Source organism: Coloeus monedula, assembly GCF_965178545.1.
Source record: "Coloeus monedula genome assembly, chromosome: 2".
In the NCBI taxonomy this organism is placed as follows: domain Eukaryota; kingdom Metazoa; phylum Chordata; class Aves; order Passeriformes; family Corvidae; genus Coloeus; species Coloeus monedula.
Genome location: NC_138782.1, coordinates 72,588,773 through 72,608,036, shown reverse-complemented (window position 1 = coordinate 72,608,036; position 19,264 = coordinate 72,588,773). Strand labels below are relative to the sequence as shown.

The 19,264-nt window shown below is 38.7% G+C and overlaps 1 protein-coding gene across 1 annotated transcript in view; it reads right to left on the bottom strand.

Annotated features, from left to right (window-relative positions):
* Positions 1-19,264, bottom strand: part of LAMA4 (laminin subunit alpha 4) — a 97,546-nt gene that overhangs the window by 6,664 nt on the left and 71,618 nt on the right. Inside the window, exons 22-34 of the mRNA XM_082300089.1 lie at positions 17,610-17,743; positions 16,891-17,062; positions 14,668-14,799; positions 13,497-13,639; positions 10,106-10,241; positions 8,827-8,964; positions 7,177-7,310; positions 5,746-5,910; positions 4,905-5,058; positions 4,017-4,207; positions 2,301-2,490; positions 1,278-1,433; positions 289-448 (exon numbers count right to left, since the gene is read on the bottom strand). Of these exons, the coding sequence (XP_082156215.1) occupies positions 289-448; positions 1,278-1,433; positions 2,301-2,490; positions 4,017-4,207; positions 4,905-5,058; positions 5,746-5,910; positions 7,177-7,310; positions 8,827-8,964; positions 10,106-10,241; positions 13,497-13,639; positions 14,668-14,799; positions 16,891-17,062; positions 17,610-17,743 (2,005 nt within the window). The remainder of the gene's footprint in view (positions 1-288; positions 449-1,277; positions 1,434-2,300; positions 2,491-4,016; positions 4,208-4,904; positions 5,059-5,745; positions 5,911-7,176; positions 7,311-8,826; positions 8,965-10,105; positions 10,242-13,496; positions 13,640-14,667; positions 14,800-16,890; positions 17,063-17,609; positions 17,744-19,264) is intronic.

Below are 19,264 nucleotides of genomic sequence, written 5' to 3'. Positions count from 1 at the left end.
TTGACTTCTAAAATAATTTTAGCATATTATGGTCTGTTCCTTTGGTAAATTATTCTTATTATTTGAAATACATACATACAGATGTGTTTATGTAGCAACTTGTTAAGTTTCATGGTGACATTGTGACCTGTCAATATCATCTGCTTACTACAAGAGTGATCTGTTTCTGATAGTCCTTACAGTTCATAGCCTCAGAAATTACCACACCCTTTAGTGAAAAATGCCATTCTAAAGCACAGGGAATATTTCAGTCCTATTCTGGGATACATGTGTTTAAGTGTATATTACCAAGGACGACATATCCTCCTTCTGATGAAAAGTATGTTCCTGCTTCTGATGGGCCTTCAAAGCAAGGTGTTACACTAAAAGTCTGTGAAGCTGAAGTAAGTGGTCTTCCATTGAGTTGTAAGTTGCTGAGACAACCACTAAAGCTGTAGACAGAGTTAATCTTGGGGGAGAAAAAACCCTTGATTAGTAAATAAATTCCTTGTGGAAGAAAGTAAATTCTTCTGTCTTTATTTTTACTTGTTTATAAGCTGTAAGGCTGTGATTGGCTGGCACGTAAGTTTTGAACAAAAAACCAATTTCCAGAGAAGGGAAACAGGAAAAATGATTCTCATAGCCTCTCATGTCTTTTTGATGACTTCAAGGTAATTCCAGCTTGTGTTGTTTCTCAAACAGTTCTTACTGAACTGTGAGAAACAAAGCACAACTAGGGCAAGGCAGTGCTATACATATACCTCATAGCCTCAAGGCAAGACAGTGGTCTACTTTTTCAGAGTAGTTTATCTATCTTGTTAGGCACATAATGCTAAAGATTACCTTGAAAGAGACTGTTATGTTCATTTTTGGTTTAACACTCCTTTCCATATACTTCAGTACCAAGCTGTAGAACAGAATCCTGACCTCTAGGTGCTTAAAACAGAGGTACTAAGACAGTGTTAAAATCTCTCCAAAACTCATTCTGTATCTCAGACTACAGGGTGATCTCACCTAACATTACTTGTCTCATCTAATTTTGCATATCACTAGGATTTCTCTGTTCCTCATAGACCATTGGTTTCACAGCTGCTGCTGCAAGGCTATGGAAGCCTAACCCAGCTACCACCAGCCCAGCCCTGTGGGAGCTTTGCTCTGTACATCAACTGAGCTGTCTGCTCCTCAGCAGGATGAGGATCAAGATCTTAATAAGCTTTTGTCTGATCTCATCCCTACAGTCATCTTTTGTATTAACTTTACATAGAGGTATGGGGTCTGTACATAGAGGTCTGCTTTACCTGGATGTTTTTTACAGCTTTTCCGGGAGCTACACCTCCAATATAGAGTGGTTCAGTGACTTGCCAAGTATTCGCATTCCCATCAAAAGGTTCTTCTAGTACTCGGAGACCATCAATTATCAAGCGACCAATATTTTTGCCTCTAATAAATATCACCTAGGAAGGGAAGAAAAAAATATGGAAGATTACTTTCATCTGTTAAGGGATCACTGCTGTGCAGTGGAAGAAGATGAGATATTTGAGAAGAAAAGTGTGTGAGTGATACTCTACAAGCCTGTTTTGTTAACTGCCAGTGTTCTTTGCTGGACAACACTCTTTTTTCATATTCATGTGAAAGCTAGATAGTAAAACTGCTGCTTTTCTTGCATTTTAGTGTGTAAGACAGAGGTAATCAAGGTGTCATAAGGTCTACTGAGATCTACCCATCTTATATCTGCATACATGATTCATTGTTACCTATCAGTGTTAGCATTTTTACAGTCTTCAGTAGTTTTATGGTGTGGATTCAGCCAACCTGCTTTAAACACTTACATGCCCAAGTCAGTAGTTTAGTAACTGTAGGCTTCCTCTGTAGTTAATGAGGAGAGATACCTAGAGAGGGAAATTCACCTTGACTCCTAAAATTGTCTTTTTATTTTCATAGACTACTGAGGTAGCCTAAGACAGCTGTACTCCTTTCTTAGGCACTTCAAAGACTTTAGCTGAACAAAATTATTCTAGTCCTTCCTTTCCTAGCTCTCTTAACTCTTAACTGCCTTACTGTTCTGGTTGTTTCCTTCATTTCTGTTCAGCTGTTAATGTTGGGAAGTACTGAATTTTTATAACTGACTCACTTTCCCATCCCTAGTTAATGACTTGATAAAATGCTGCGTGGAAGATTTAAAAATATTGATGGAAGTTTCTCAACATATAGGTATGTTTATGAATACATGAATGAAAACTCCCTGAGCTGTCACAGGAGCGGTGTCTTTACTGCAGCCTTGGTAGCATGTGCCATCATAATGATTGCTTTCTTTTACTTACGTTGTGCCACAGACCATCATTGTATTTCTCTTGGCTCTTAATCCTTATCTTCTGATGACCAGCATTAAACATAAAAATGAGTCGGCCATGAGCAACGAAAAGGGCCATGAAGTTGGTCTCTTTTTGATCCGAAACGTAGAAAATCATTCCATGAGATGAGTGAGTTTTCAGACTGATAGAGAAGTGAGCTCTGGCACATAAAAACACAATATTAACATTAAAGCAGATATATTTGATTTAAATCAAACATCAGTCAGAGGAAGACTGAGATTTTCCTTTCATCCAAAGAAATACTAATCTTCTTTATGGAAGTGGTGTTTCTGAGAAATATTCTATGATGTTTTTTGAGCAGAAGTCAAAGCTGGAGAAGAAGCTGCCTGGCAAGGAACTTGTTTTCAAAAATTAAAATCTCTGGAGTGAATAAATTCAATGCAGACCACCAAAATCTGACACTATATACACTACATTTCCTTTCATGTTAAACGGCAATGTTGGGGGAATTTTTAAGTGTGATGGCATGGAGGTCTGGTGTTTATGTTATTCCAGACTTGGTCTAGGCTTCCCCTTCCCTGTAGTTCCTTGTGAAGTCCAAGACAACATGGGAAGTTATACCATTGTTGGTTCGACGTTGCCACAGTGAAAATTTCTTGAGTGATTGCTATTATTACTTATGGTCTAAAACATGGCAAAGCTGTATTGGTGTAGGACAGTGCCAGAACTGATTCCTCCTTCCTCTGATGTCAGGTGACTAGCCTAGTTTCCATTCTTCATATTGTCTCAAGGATCTATACATTCCCAATTGCATCTGTGTATACATTCCACAGACAGTCCCTTGCCAATATCAGTTGTTTTAAAACACCACAACTCACTGCTTTTTAAAAATGAACACTGCAATAACAAAGCTTTAGTAACAGTTGGAAAATAAATACGTGTTGTAGGAATGAAGGTGAGATGAAGATATTAGAGTTTGGGTTTTCTTCATATAGGTACTGTCAGGACCGCCCTAAGTAAAACACTATTCAATTAAAATGAACATAATGATTTTTTAATTTAAATCAGGAAAGAACACACTTTTCTGAGTTAGTGGTCTGGTATGCTTCCAGGAAGTGCTGTCTTGTTGAATTTATAGTCTTTAATGGAAAGTATTAAACTAAAATTCTTGTTGGATTTTGAATGTTGCATGACATATTCTGTGGGAGTCTGAAAATTAAATGTTGACAGTATCTGGACTCATTGTTACTTACATTTCCATTATGGCTTGAATTGGACAAGGTTTTCATAGCTTTATGTCCTACTGCACTGTGAAGATTCCCAACCAATACACTACTGACAAGATCCACTCATCATGTTACTGCTTCCCTTCTGCTCTAATGCCTTTGCTTCTTGGGTAAGGAGACTGATTATTGTGCACTGCCTGTCTAGAACCAACATCCTCAAAAGCTTCATATAAATAGGCAAGAACACACATTTTGTTAATATGCAATGCAGATGAAGACTCCACAAGATGGATGTAACTGGAAACACATTCTATGTATTGCTCTTACTCAACTGAAGCACCTTTTAATATAACCCAACAACGTGTTCTCCACAGAGCGTAGCCTAAGATATAAAGGAAAAAGCGAGGGTAACAGCAGAAATGTGTCCCTTTAAAAAAAATTTGAAATACTTCTTTCTCCTCCCCAGCATATTTCATTTTTATCTCTAAAGTCACTTTACCTTTGACTGAAATCCTTTGGTACGTGATCAAATTCTTGCCGGCTGTTTGCTGTTCCTCCAAATTGGTAGGCATGTTCAGTTGCTTTGGGATTCATGGGCAAGTGGCACTGAGGGTCTCTTTGCAAATTCACTTGATACAGTTTTTTGAGGCTAGATGAAGGCTGTGAAATCTTGTCTTTATCTCTTCCCACCTTCATAGAAAAAGAGCTATTAACCAGAATTTTTAGCTAATATTGGACATAATAAAATAACAGTATCATTTATATATGAACTACTAATATATTATCTCCCTACGTAAATACCAGGATTGTTCCCAAGTCAAATTTTCCTTGAATAGATCTACTATAAATGCTGATTTAGGATGGAACAAGGGATTAACAAAATACTTGTGTAGCTAACATAATTACAATTTTTTTTTTTTTTTGCAGTTTTCCTGATTAAATATTTTTCTTTCTGCTTTTGGCGATATCAGCTATACTATAGGCATAAGAGGATATGCTCGGACTAGAAATTCTGCATGCTGGAGGAAGGTTTTTCCCCCATTTACATTAATGTGTGCTAATTGTACCCAGTAGAGAGCCACACAGAAGTAGCTGAGATCAGAAGCAAGCTTATTGCCTTTAGAAGACAGAAGAAATCAAAAAGGCTTGTTTCTGAAGCACTTTTTTTTAAGAAGTCAGGTATTTTATTTTAGCGTTCTAGCCAAGGAGAATGATGCAACAGTAGGCCAGATAGATTGTGTCAGGGCAATCATTTGCAGTGATGGAATATGTAAAGGAACAGGATCCTTTCCTTCGTGTATGTGACATTGTCTTTATGCATTTTAGATCCATAATTTGGAGAATTTTGGAAAACTCCTGAGTGGTACTGGAGCAATTTTTATCAGACCTTTTTATTACGATTTCCTTTGGCTTTTGATGAGTTTTTTCCTTTCTTATGGAGAAGAGCAACTGGAGGAGATTCAACAGGGCATCCATACAAAGATGCCTGAACTTTCTCAGAGTACTTCTGGAAATCTTCCACTTCAACCTCTTGATCCAACCTGTGTTTCAAAGAGGAGATGACAAGAACAGTTTTTTTTCCAAGTGTTGGAATTATCTTAATAAAAATCTCAGAATTGTACATTTATGGATGAAATTGTATTTGAATGCACTATTTTTCATTCTTGGATCAGGGATAAAAGTACAGATTGATCTGTCAATGTATGGGTAATGAGGACAGCCTATACTACCTCTGCTGTTGTATAAATGCTGGCATAAACAGAGAGTGTCAACCTGCAGCATCAAATTCACCTTTAAAATCTATATAAGAACATTTCATAGAGCAATTAAGATCAACACATTCTGACCATTTTCTCATGCCCAAACTCCTAACTTCCCCGGCTTCTGTGAGATGCCTTAAAACCATTTTGTTTCAAAGGCCGATCTGAAAGCTACATAATATAAATGTAAATTACAGCTATGCAAATTATTCATTGCACCAGCAGCATTAGCAGGTGCAGTACTGAAAGCTTATTTCATCAAGTTATTCCCACCTTAACAATATCTTAACCTAGCAGGTCTGTGCCAACAGATTCAATGGCAAATAAGGTAAGAATCTTAGGTCTAGCCTCACAAAATGAGACAGGAATTTTTATTGTGACAATAAATCACTTCTCATGAGCAACTATTCAAGTTGTCAGGCAGGGGCAGTGACTGCCTGTTAATGTGTTTGGGAGGATGTTACTCACCTAGTGAAGTAGGCATTGCTTATGCAGCCAGTGAAGTTGGCTTGCTGTGTTCTGAGGGGAGAGCCACCAAAATAAAACTTCTTGATGCTGTCTGGGCTTTTCCCTGCTCTGTCCTTTGCTGGGTTCTTCTTGCTCTGTTTCTTGTCATCAACAGTCAGCTCATACCTGCAAAGGAAAAGCATCCATTTTGCAGGCTTGCTTTGGAAACATCAGTGCCAGTGATCACACCGGCAGCACATTACACACACCCAAGATGCTCCACTCAGAGCATGCATCACTGAATGGTAGTGCTCAAAGGCACGAGAGGACCTTTTTGCTTTCAGCTATGCAATAAGTAGCAGTACAATAAACAACTGGCAAAGTTGTGTACTTTGGCCCATGGATTTAATTTTACCCTGCAGTTAATTGTGAAGTCCAAAATTGTACAGTGAAGAAAGATAAACTAAGGGATTGCTGATGAGGGGATGGAGCCACCATATGGGTAAAATAAGATCCAAGCACATGCTAATCTTTCTTGTTTTGCCCCTATCCCTTTTTCCTTCTCTTTCATCACAGTGCATTGGTGTTTGAGCTTATACAATGCTTTTTTACCTGATCTGATTTTGCAACCCATTAATTGTTGCAGAAGTCATGAATGATTCTCTGGCTTTAATAAGAAACTGAATATACTAAAGCATCAGACACTGATTTTGTTTGGCAAACTCAGGGAAACATGACAATCCCCGAGGTTATTCCAAGGCACCTTTTCACACCTTCAGCTTTTCAAACTGTGATTCTTGGATGTCAGAAGTCATAGGTACAAACCTTCATTTCCACTAGAAAAGTAATAATGATCTGCTTGTATCTCATAGGCAAGATTCTTAAAGAAAGTTGCTTTGATTACATGACCTTCTAAAAAATATTTAAACCTATAAACAATAGTTAAACATACCAATAAACCAAAGCTTTCAAGTTTTTCAAGGAACACAGAGAGAGACTTATTCCCTACTGCTGTATTTAGTCTTACATTTGTGGCTGCCAGTGCTAAAAATATTTTTAACATGTTCCACTGTGTATATCCCAAATGAATGCTTTATGTGAAGATGCCTCAATTACTTTAGGGTCAACTGGGAATTGTTTTAACAAATTAGAAGAATCAATCCTGTTAAAAAATGAACTAATGCTAGCCTAAAATGTTATTAAACTGCATTCTTACCTGAGGACAAAGAAGGACTAAGCTTTCAGAAAAACTATTATTTTTGTTTTATTAACAGTTCCCATCATCTTGTGCTCAGGCCAAGCTGGCCAGTTTTCAATCACACTTAAAAATCAGTCATTTAAAAAATGCCCCACTCAAGTGTCACTTTGAAAGTGAGTGTTAAATGATAATGTGCTTTACAAGAAATATTTCTATTCTAAAGGTAGGGAATAAAAGGTGCTGGACAGCTTTACCTTTCTGGGGTGACAGAAGTAATGATGAAATGGGTTTTTCCATCATTGTAATTTCGGTCTGGTGACTGAATTTTGGTTCCACTTGCATTTAAAACCACAGCACCTCTCTCCATAGAGATGGATAATACATCTGACTGAAATACAGAAAAAAGCATCTTCATAAGCAAGTATTACACAGAAAATTTAACAGTTCTGTGCATTTTCCCGTTGTATTTATTTCCCTTCTGGCTGTTTTCCACGTTTGTGCTTAACTTGCAAAAAGATATACTCCGAGAAGCAAAACGAGAGATGGTATCATTAGAATTTATATTCTTGCCACTTTTAAGCCTGAATTCTGGGAATTCTGCTGCTGATTGTGTCTCATGTATCTGTCACATGGGCTCCTTCCATGTAGCACAAATGTACGATGTTTACATTTCATTTGTATCTCTGGTGCCCTGGTAGTGTATTGAGCAGCTGTTAAGACCAAGACGTTTTTTTTCTGTTTCTAATTCCCTCTGATCAGACCCTTTCAATCACTCAAAATTATCTCCGAGATAAAATGTGCTATCTGGGTCAGGAATATGGGATCACTGTGCCACTAGCAGGAATACTCTCAGTTCCATTAGAGCAAGCACTGCCACTGTGCACAGGTAGAATCATTCTGTGTCATTCTGCCAAGTGCTAAACAGCTCAACTTCCGTTTGTTAAGTAGGGCACTTGGCACCTCATAGGATTAGAGCTTTTGAGTTAAAACCTGAAATGGTGTGTGTGTGAGGCCTCATTTATGCAAACGATGTGGGGAACTGACACGGTTACTGATTTCAATTTAAGGTAATACTCCAGGCTGCAACACGTGAGAGTTTAGAAGTGGTTATCGGTGTCACACAGCCTTCTCTGCTGCACTGCTGATGATACTCTGCAAGCATAGCAGAACAGACATTTAGGGGTGGTTGCAAATGTTCTGTCATCTGAGCTCATGCTTGCTGCAGATGTCAGTCTGAGCCTGCAGGATCTTGGGATCGCGTTGTCTCACACAACATTTTGTTAGTGCAAGTCCGTATTTCTGCCCGTGTCACACTTCTGAGGCGGGTATTGAGAGCAGCCTGGCTTCCCATAGCTGCAAGGAGCTATTCTCAAGAGCAGCTTTTCCCGGTCACACGTGGAGGTCTGAGTGCCATCTGGGAATATAGGCAGCTTTCTGACTGATTTCTGTGAGCTCAGCAGTGCTCGAAATACCATGCCACCATTTCTAACAAACTTTGCTTCTAGGTGATTGTCTGGATGGCAAATGTCAGGTCCTTAATATTATTTGTACTTTGGTAGCACCTGCAGGTCCAAATAGGGATTGCAGTGCTGCTGAGTACAGGAAGACGCTCTGTGCATTTCTGCCCTAGAGGACTTCAGCGAGCCCAAATGGATGCATGTTAATTCTAGGCATATGATCCAGTTCTCTTCTCAGCATCAAAATAACGTCGAAGCATTGCTGGTTTTCATCTGTAGATCAAATGCAAACTGTAAAAATGAGGTCACCAGTGAATGCTTCTGTATTGCAGACTGCTTTCTCTATCATAAAACCATAAAGTGAAAAATCGTGTTATTCTCCTAGTATTCTCCTGGGAAAAAATGTGAAGGTAAAATAAAACAAACTGTAAAAAAATAGATACTTACTCCTTCAGAATAGTAAAACAACAGCCCGCTGGGCTGCAATGTCCGGAAATTAAAGCCTCCTTCGAATTCAGTAAAGAGGGACACTTTTTGGCTTGATGCAATGAAGCTCTCTCCATTGAAATATGCATTGCGGGACATCTATGTATTAAATAAAACAAAATTACAAGTGAACCTCAGAAAACATTCCAATAATACAAAGAACGAGGTTATTTTTTTTTTTTCTTACAATTATAGCCAGTTCGGTTCTAAAAAGCCTTCGATTTTTCCTTCATATCTTAACCTAATTTATGTAGGCTTTCCCTCACATCATGGAAAAAAACTTGAGAAAGTGTAGCAATTTTAGAGTAAGTCAAATTATTCTCATCTTCCTGGGATCTTGGCCTCATCCTAAGTCTGCTGATGTTAGTGAGCATGAAAAGTAGAAGCAGAGGGGCTCACACCCCCATCTGAGCTGTGTGGCACTGAGTCACAGTTCCAACACATGATATATTACTTTGTGTGCTGTGCTGGGTACTGAGATAGAGGGTGTTGGACATGGTGGTCTCTAACCCTTTGAGTCTCAGAAGCAAAACTCGGTCCAAAGTAGGACAAATTGCAGATAGCTTCCTTGTTGACACAGGGTAAGATTGTAGTGATGAGTTCTACAAGTGATCCTTCTCCTTCACAGGTTTGCAGCATGGCTTTTGATAGACATGTCTACAGGATGAAGACCCCAAACACAGTCTGTATTTGCCAGCCTTGCATTGTAATGGAAAATTGATGAATGATGGAAGGGACCAGAAGCTAAATGGCAATTTTCTCAGAGCTAGTGCTGGTGCAGTTGGTGTTGGTGTGTGTGTCACAGAGGAAGAGCTGATCTGGCTTAAGGGGAGAACTCATTTGAAGGGTGAATATTTTGCTGTCTTTTCCATTTCACACATCTATACTAGGGTGTATGTAAGGATGATTCTCCTTGTATCTTTAAGAAAAACCAAATTACATTGGAGTATTTCCATTCAGAATACAGCACATGATTTATTTCAGATCCAGCTTTCACACTGCAATTTCACGTACAAGAAGAATTTTAAGTGAAACACCTTGTACTATAGTTCAGAGTGAAAATTGGGTATTATGTCAGGAGACTTAACAGACACACAAACCCCCACCTCTGCCAATGAGTGAGTGCATGGTCATTTCCTTGGTGGAAGACTGTCTTTCCATTGTTTGGAGTAAAATTCAAGCTCCCAGCTATATCCATTGTCAAAATTTGCTCTTTTGTCACAAATGGTGTTATACTTACCAGTGAATCCTCTGGGCACCCGTAGCTGATTCCCAGGGTTCCTGGTTCTTCCAACAAGTTGAAATCCTTCTTTTGGAACTGGAAGCCCTTCATGCAGCCTTTAAAGCCGATACTTCCTGCCAGATGCGAGCTAATGCTGCTGGATGACAATGCCAAACAAGCAGCAGTTAGATAGCACTTGCCTTTCTGAGCAGGTTTTTGTTGCCAAGGTGTTCTAAAAGAGCTGGAAGAACTTCAGTAATTTGCCTCACTAGTGTCCAATTCTTGCATCTTTATGTAAAACAACTAGTGAGCCACATTCTATGTTTTGAAAAGTCAAGATGCACCAGTTGTAGTAAATTATGTATTTCTAACTACTTACAGTGAAAATAAATGGATTTTTATCTCTATTTTTTTAGCTTTGAAGAGAAGTTCTGATTTGGGTTTCCTGTCTTGCTTTTACTAGCAAGTTCCATTCTTGGCTTTGTAAACAAATGGATCTCTATTTCTTAATAAAAATACTAACAGAGGTCAGGAAAGTAAGAGTAAATTCTACTTACTGATGTGTGGGTTTACATAATTTTAAATGAGAGCAGTGGGTGGGTTTCCAGGATCCTTTTTATGTCAGATTTGAGGTAGACAGCAGAGCAGTGTATCCCAACTGCTCCTACTCATTAGTCTCAGTTTTTCAACGCCACATCTTACCAAGATACCACAGCATTACAGCACAGGGTGAATATAATTGAATGTATCCTCACAAATCTCAAAGTTCATGAAGGAGTATTTTGCCTAAAATCACAGAAAGTGTGTGACAGGGGCAAGGAAATTACATGGGAGCTGCTGGGTACCAGTCCAGGAGATAACCAGGGAACAAATACACTGAAGGAGTGAATGTGAAATCCAGAGTTCTGACCTGGCTACGTGGAAACAGTCCTTGTTCCTTAAACAAGATGTACTTTAGCAGTGGGACTCTCTTCACCTCATGTGACTGATACTCTTGGCATCTGCTACCTGCACTAGTTGTCTATGAGTTATCTCGTTGTAAGGCAGACATTGGAAACATGGCAGATCAATCAAGATCTGGAAACACCCATATTGTTGCATTGGCAAAACCAGACCATCAGGTGAAGTAGTGCAGGTGTACAGGTACATGTCTGAAATAAGGTGAGAGAAGGAGTGCTGTAGGGGCTTAATTTGCTCCTCAGTGAAATCAGCGGGAAGGCAAAATCAACAGGAAGGCTCCTGCCATCCCTACTGGGATTTGGACCAAAGTGTGTATTATCAATCAACCAGTATAATCTCTACTCTGCTTGACCATGAAACTGGCTGGATGTGACAAATACGCCTTTCTGTTAAATGCCACAACCTTTTCTAGCAACAGGCTATAGAAGAAAGGCTTTCTCCTAAAGAAAGGCTTCTGAGTTCATTTCTTAACTCTTTTAAGAGTTAAGTTGCCAGTGCTTCTATTTACCCATAGCTTTCTGCTTTATGCAGTGACTGAGGTGGGAGAAAAATAACGTATAGTGGTATTTCCAGATTCATTTAGAGAAAAAGGCAATTGACAGAGAAAAGTGCATTTGAAGTGAATGAAAACGTGCTGCTTTAGAAGAATATTAGACTACTCTAAGACTAGAGCTAGTTTCCCCACACTGCTGCTGCCTGCAAAGTCCATTAAATGTGAGTCTGTCTGCAAAGAGCAAGCATAGATATCAGTAGTAGATAGTAGTAATAGAGAGTAGTACATCATCAGTAGGATAATAATTCTCCTGATAAAAATGGAATGATGCCACAACATTTGGCCCACACGTTTTTGCCGTCTACTCTTGTCAAGAGAATGAAAGCTGAGTAAAACACCAGAGACAAAGTTGCGGCTCTGCTTAAAAAATTTCTGTATATATTTTTCAACATTATAATTGATAATATTTTTACAATGCCTATGGTCTTTTTTTTCTGATACAGCTTGTTAATTGAGATGTTGTTTTTCCTGCTTTGACAGTACCTTCCAGGTGTTTTTCAGAATAACCACAATCTGCTCGGAAAACTGCAGGCATAATTCATGTGATTCATCTTTTATCCTACAGTTGTGAACAAGTCTCATCTGCCATTGAGCTGCTGCTCAATTGCGTAGATTTCTAGGTCCTTCTGGGCTTTTTCTGTGTTCTTTAGGCTTGGTTAATGGAAGTAATTTTCACCATCCTCCTGTACTTTCTTTCTATATCATTAATGTATTTAATACTAACCCTGAAAGAGATCCTTTGAGTATGTGCTGTAGACTTTTTATACTGTGAAAATTGAAAAGTTACTACTATGTCCTATTTTCTCTTTCCCAGCTGCTTTCTAATCCACTTCAGCATTTTCTCTCTCCACTCCACTAGCTTTCTTAATAGCCCCTTATGACAGACCTTTGTAAAGAACTATTTGAAAGGACAGATAAATTATACACTCTGTTTCTCCCTTGCCCACCACTTTGCTTGCATGTTCAAATAATTGCATGGAATTGAAAGGCATCGTTTTTCTTGACATGAAGTTTGTCCCTATCTTAAAAGCTTAAAGATTAAGTATTTTGTATCTCAGCTATTATTTATCAATTCAACAGTTTCTTCTGACAACAAAATAAAGAATAAAATTTCAGCAGATTTACCACTGAGTCCTAGAAACTATTGTGCAATATTTGCTTTTTTTTGGCTTTTTTTTTAACATGGAGGGTATTCCTATTAGCAGTTGTGACACTTTGAACAGCAGCTGGAGCCTTTCTGAAAATTCTGGCTGTGCTGTCTGACCCTGGGAATGAATACTGCCTATCAGAAGAGCACACTCTTCTTCAAGCAGCCAGTCTGCTCTCAGAGCATGACCCTGGGGTCCGGCAGATTCCTACGGCAGGAAATGAGAGTTACACAGTCTACTGAGTTTAAACTTGGTTTCTATCAAATGGTACAATGGGAAAGTGAGACTTTTTCTTCCCGCACCTACACAGAGTTAGCTGACTTGGATCCAAAGAGAACCTGAGATGGATCAGAACTGAAATGCTTAGTGGGAAAAAGACAATTTTTTGATTTGAAAATGCAGTTGGTAGAGGGTCCTGGTCACTTTTTGCAGAGCAAGGAGCAATAGCAATTTTATACGTTAACATGTTCTTTGAAAATGCCTTTTTGTTTTAAGAACACAACTGTTTCTGTTACCCTTACTAAAACTGGGGCCAGTTTCAGTAGAATTTAACTGTGCTGGGTCAAGCCTAATCTTCAATACTTAAGAGCTCTGAAAGACACTTGGAAGAGTGTCTGAAGGGTTGTTTTATATAAGGTTGATGCCAAAGAAATTGTTTTATTGTTACCCCTTAAGGACAGGCCATACAGCTTAACTTACATATGGTGATTAATTGAAAATACTGATTGAATTGCATTTGTAAACCAACCTAGAGTGCAAGATCTCAGCAGGTGCTCCTCCAATGTAAATATCTGTGAATGGCATTGCTGTTCTTTCATTGTCCACGCTTTTAATATGTCTTCTGTCTACTACCAAGATCATCTTCTTGGAATTGTGATATATAATAGAAATCTGAAAAGAAAAGCATGTGCTTAAAAATGTCATCTTTTGTAAGCTGCTATGGTGATCTTGCAAAATTGATTGCATCTTTATATCCTTTTGTTTGAAATTTCCCCCCCATTTATCAGAGAAGTTGTTTGTAAATTGGGAGAGGCTGACAATGATTGCCAGTAGGAAGCTTGTGTCAATGTCACTATTTCTCTGATGACTGAATCCTCAGGATATTTCAATTATGAGTAAAGCAAATGAAAGTAGTCATGTTGCATTCTACACTGTGGCAAACAGATAAGCTCCATAAACTTCAGAGTGCTTTCTTGATTTATCCAAGAAGTTAGGGCATACTTCTTAAAAAACTTATTTCATTGTCAAACCATAAAAAGCTTAATTGTTTGCTGCTTAAACATGAACAGAACTATGGCTGTAGTTTTGGTCATGAATCAGACTTTGAATTTACATCAGGTAAAAGTCAGGAGAAGCAACTCACTAAGGGAATTTGCTACTGTCACAGTTACACTGGCTTAAGGCAAATTCCCTGAAACCAAATACAAGTAGATATTTTATCTGCCAAATTCCGTAAAATACTGTGCATATATAGAAGGTTGCTACCGAATCAACTCTCTTTTCAAATGAAATGGGAAATGCCATAATTCTTGTAATACAATGCATAACAACTAAGGTGGTCAAACTAACATAATGACATTTTTGAGGGAAGTTTTATATTTGAAATAGTGAGTTGCCCTTGATATAATTTAATTTTGAATCAATAAAACTTTTTCTCTCATGTGAACGGTCTTGTCCTTGGCGAGTAATACACACAATCTGTCTACAAGCACTGATTTATGAGGAGGCAGGGAGAGCCTTCACTTTTCCTCTGCTTGGTACTGGTGGGACCTGCATGCACTCTACCCTTCTGCCTGTTCTACTATATCACCACCTGCACCCTCATAGTTTTGCTTCTTTTATGGGTGTTAGAGAAATTATTGCTGCTTTGGAGCTTCTGGGATAGTTGGTCAAATGGCTGTGATAGTAACCATATGTACCTCATGAAATTTAGCATCATTAATCTGAGCCTTCTTCATGGAGTCCTCAAGAAGCACGGGGCCGTTGCTGAAACCGAAGTCATAGCGGAGGTATAAGAAACCATTGTGCATCTCTAGGCTGAAGAACATGCTCTGTGTAAAGCAAAACAGCAGTCAGAAAAGTGGCAGCAATTTCAAAAAATTAATAAAAAGCGTTATGAGACTGACATTGGGAAAAACATGCTGGGAAATAAGTTTTTATTTGCAAAATTATAACACAGTTCCTGTATTTTAATATTTATAATATATGTGTATATATACACACACACACATAATTGTTTTATAAGTGGCACTTTCTGGAAGACTTGGTGAACTGTTTCCCTGTAGAAATAGTATTTGGTAGTGCAGTGATGTCACTATTACTTACCAGCAGGGTATTCTTGATGCATACACATCTGTTCACTGTTCAAATAATACCACATGCCGTAAATGAAAGATATTATACTGGTAAAAGCAATGCTGGGCTAAAATGGCCATATCTGCATTAGCAGCTTCTATCACAATGTCTGTAATCACTCAGGATTTTGTCTTTGCACAGCCCTGATCAGCACTGATGTATTTACTGAAAGGTGAGCAATAGCTAGAGTGTATTTATTGTGTATTTATTATGTATTTGGGTTCTAGAATTCCTGACTGTTCCTACTTTATGCTTCAGTTTCTGTTCTGTGGCTGGGTGACCTGAACTTTATAAGCAGGAGCTGTACTTTAGAAAATCTTTAAGGAGTGCTTGAAATGAAGATCTCCACCCCAGAATTAGTCTTGTTCCAAAACTGAACATAAAGAAACAGAAAGAACAGTTTACAGCAAACGTGCTGTAAAAAGCATCGGGGTTAATGCTTTCAATGCTAATGTTGGTCTTCTCTCCCAGTGCTTGTGCCTAATGGAAACATGGGTACAATAATTCTCAAAACACTGCTGCAGGCCAAGAACTGCTGCCTTTGACATAAATGAGCCCACCTTCAGGATTCACTACTTAAAGAAGTAAGAGTAGGTTTTAATCTAGCACTTTTAAATGAAACTGCAGCTTGGGTTTGTTCTGAACAGCTTAAACTTGAAAATGTAACAAGGATTACATTCAGAATATTTATGAGCTGTCTTTGCAGAACTGAATAATGGACCAGCTTACACAGACTTTTTGAAAGTGCTTGTGAGCAGTCATAGTCTCCCACAGCTGATATCCAGCTTGATTGCAGTTTCCACTGACAAACACAAAGTGCATACATCTCCAAGAAACCTCTAGGTGCTTTTGCTTGGAAGAAAAATAAGTGCTCTGCAATAAAGGCTCTTAAACTTTTAACAGCAGCTGCTTAGTCAAAACCTCCTAAGAACAAAGGTTAGTGGTAGCATGCTATGCTGCAGAGCAAATTGCTTCCCACAACCCTCCTCTGGAAGTTACTCTAAAGGCAAACACTAGAGAGTAGCTCTTCTAATAAGAGTGGATTTTTTTTCTCCTAAATGCTTAAAGCCGTGTTACACGTAGGTGTCTAGACAAATGCCTGTCTGTGGACTGCATCTGCACAGAAAAATGTTTTCTGTGGCTTTACTAGGTTGTAATCCACACAGGACTTGGGAGATTGATGTGGAAATGCCCAAAGACCAAAAAAAACCAAACAAACCAGCGTTTGTCTTTGGAGGCTATTTTCATGTCTTCAAACTATCACAGAGATTGCATCACTCTCACACTTCAGAAAAGCTCCTGACATTTGGAACAAGCCTTTTTATTGGGACTGCTTTCTGTTTTCAGTAACTTAAATATTTAACTCTAGTACACCCTGAGGCACAGTTATAAAGTGGCAGCTACCAAAAAGTGGCTGCTTTTTGGGAGTTGCTTCACAGAAATTTCTTATAGCTTTGATTGTGCATTCACATTTAAATCAATGTCTAACAGCTGGGGTTAACTGGAGTCTCTCTTGAAGTATCATCACAAGGATATGACCAGTTTGAAGTCCTGACTGTCTCTGGATAAAAGCAGAGTCCAACTCAGGGCCTCAGCTTCCTGAGGCTTTTGCAGAGCAAGTTCCCGTTCCCTCCTAATGTATACATGCACCAGACAAACACAAAGTATTTCCTCTTTCTGGAAGCTCAATGTGAGACATAAGCATTTTGGATTTTCCAAGATATTCTAAGTACTGGGGAACTTGTGGTGCTAATGGATAAAGGATACCCGCAGAACTTGGTACTCACCCCATTAATCATCAGCAGGATCAATCCGTTGTCTGTAGGCGTTCGAACTTCGATGTCAAATCGAGTCACCTGGCTGAATTTTCCCCTTCTCTCAATGTTTCTGGCCAAGGCATAGCCAGAGCCATCAAAGAAATAGCTCACAGCCCGGCTCTGAGTGAAAGCCAACTTATCTCTATGGAAAAACAAGCAAGGAAGGATTAGTTGGCATGTACCCGTTTTAATTTAGGGGAACTTAAAGGCCTTTACATATTTTATTGAAATAATTGTTCTGAACTTCTGCTTCTGCCTGGTGATGGTGAGACTGCTGACTTTCTTTCAATTTTTTTCTGGGAATTTTTTTCCTGAAAAGTAGTGTGTAGCTATGAAGGTGCATCTAACTCCTCCATCATTACATCATGATTTTATCCTGTGCTATGTATAGAGGTACAGGAAAATTCTTTGCCCATTCTTGTAAAGTGACAGGCCCACAACACTTCCTCGTTATAAGGATACACAGATATTTCTATTAATAGCTCGCCCAGTTTGTGCAGAAATCCACAAGATTTATATATATATATAAATTAAACTTTTCGATGCAATTAGGAGCTAAAAGCGACCAAGTTCCTTCTGGGACAACTCAATACCACCTTCACATTTTTAATCTAAAGCAGGAATGAGCCATCAGGGCCGGCACTTGTGAAAAACGGGAGCGGCAGAGCGAGGATGGGCCTGTCCCCTACCTGGCACAAGGTGGCGATGTGGTGGTGTCGATGTTATAGACGTGCTTGAAGTTGTACAGGCTGATCACATCATCGTTCAGGGTAGCCAGTTCCAGGCAGCCGATGAAGCCAGGGAGGTTTAGGCTAGGAGGGAGCTGTGCAGAGGACAAGGAAGGGTAAAATGAGAAAGGTGCCACTCTTTAGTTGGGTATTCTGAGAGCATTTGTGCCTGGGATGAGTTTTGTGCCTGTGCAATTCTTATTTTCAAAAAAAATTGGTTGCTGCTACTGTGAATAGTCTTCTAAGTCCTTACTATGATATGGCCTTTGGGCTGTAAGTGAATAGGGAGCACATCATTTTGTCTCACAGTGAGAAAATCAGGCCAGGTGAGGCAGCTGCAAACAAAAACTTCTTTTGTAGTTTTGACTACATGAGGGAGCATGCTTGGAAACGGGGAAAAAGACTAAGATTTGACTAATAACAGAGCTTACTGAATGCATATCTCTCAGTAGATATTTCATATCTAATGTATAGATATCCTTCATGGCCAGAAAAATGACTTCATACCATAATTAAAGGGAGAGAAATCAGAGAGCTCTTTAAACCCAGGAGACTGGGATTCAAAATCTGTGCCAGTGGGTAATCCTCAGTAGGTATTATTTTGAACAGTTAGCAGGATGTAGAAACTTCTTCTTTTAACAAAGGTCACTGCAAAAGGAATTTAAATAGCCACACTGGTGAGGGGAAAAATACAAAAGAATAAAGCTGGCAGACCCAGACCATCTTTTTATATTAAAATATTCTGCCCTGTGGAACAGGTGTGATAATAATAACACCTCTTGTACTTCAGAGTTTGATCACTGTGAGTAGCTTTTCTTCATCTTCTCATTATTTCCATTTTCTTATGATATAGTAGTAATGGTAATACAGCAATGCAGAATATAAGTAGCTGTAAAAGAAAATTGCATTCTTATCTGCAGCACAGATATATTTGGTAAATGATCATGTTTTCTTTTTTTCCTTTGTTTCTTCTACTATTCTTTTAAATTATGTTAAGCATGAGAATTCTAGTGATTAAATGGTGCATTTCATATTTGCAGAGAATGTAACAGGGAAGCAAAAAGCTTTTGACAAATCAGACTCCACATTAATAAATGTGAAGGTATCCTTTTCTAAGGGGGAAGGGGTGCATATACTTATCAAATAATACCATGAATTCTTTCTTCCTATTTCCCTTCCCATTTTCCTTCACTCTCCTATTTTCTTTTTCCTCTGCTCTACTCTGGAACAAACCTGGAGGGTTCATTTGCTGGATGACTTTTCGTGTGTGTGTGTGTGTGTATGCAACTGTTATTCAGTCTTCAGCCCTATTCCCAGGCAGTTTGCACCCAGAGCTCAGTAATCTAAAATTCAGACTGCGGCATAAATCTAGTAGTCACAAAAATACAAAGCTCAGGAATGCATAATTGTATTGAGTTACTCTTTGTTTTTATGTTTTTGGGAGAGCTTCTTGTGCATCAGTATTTGGATCTTTTTAGCACCTGCTACAGTTAGCTTAAAGAATTTAGCATTCTCCAAAGTCTTTTTAGGTATGTTTTTATTCAGCCATGCAATTTTCACAGCCAAGATCATTGATACTGATTTTTAAATCCCAAAAGAGGAACTGGTATGTTCAC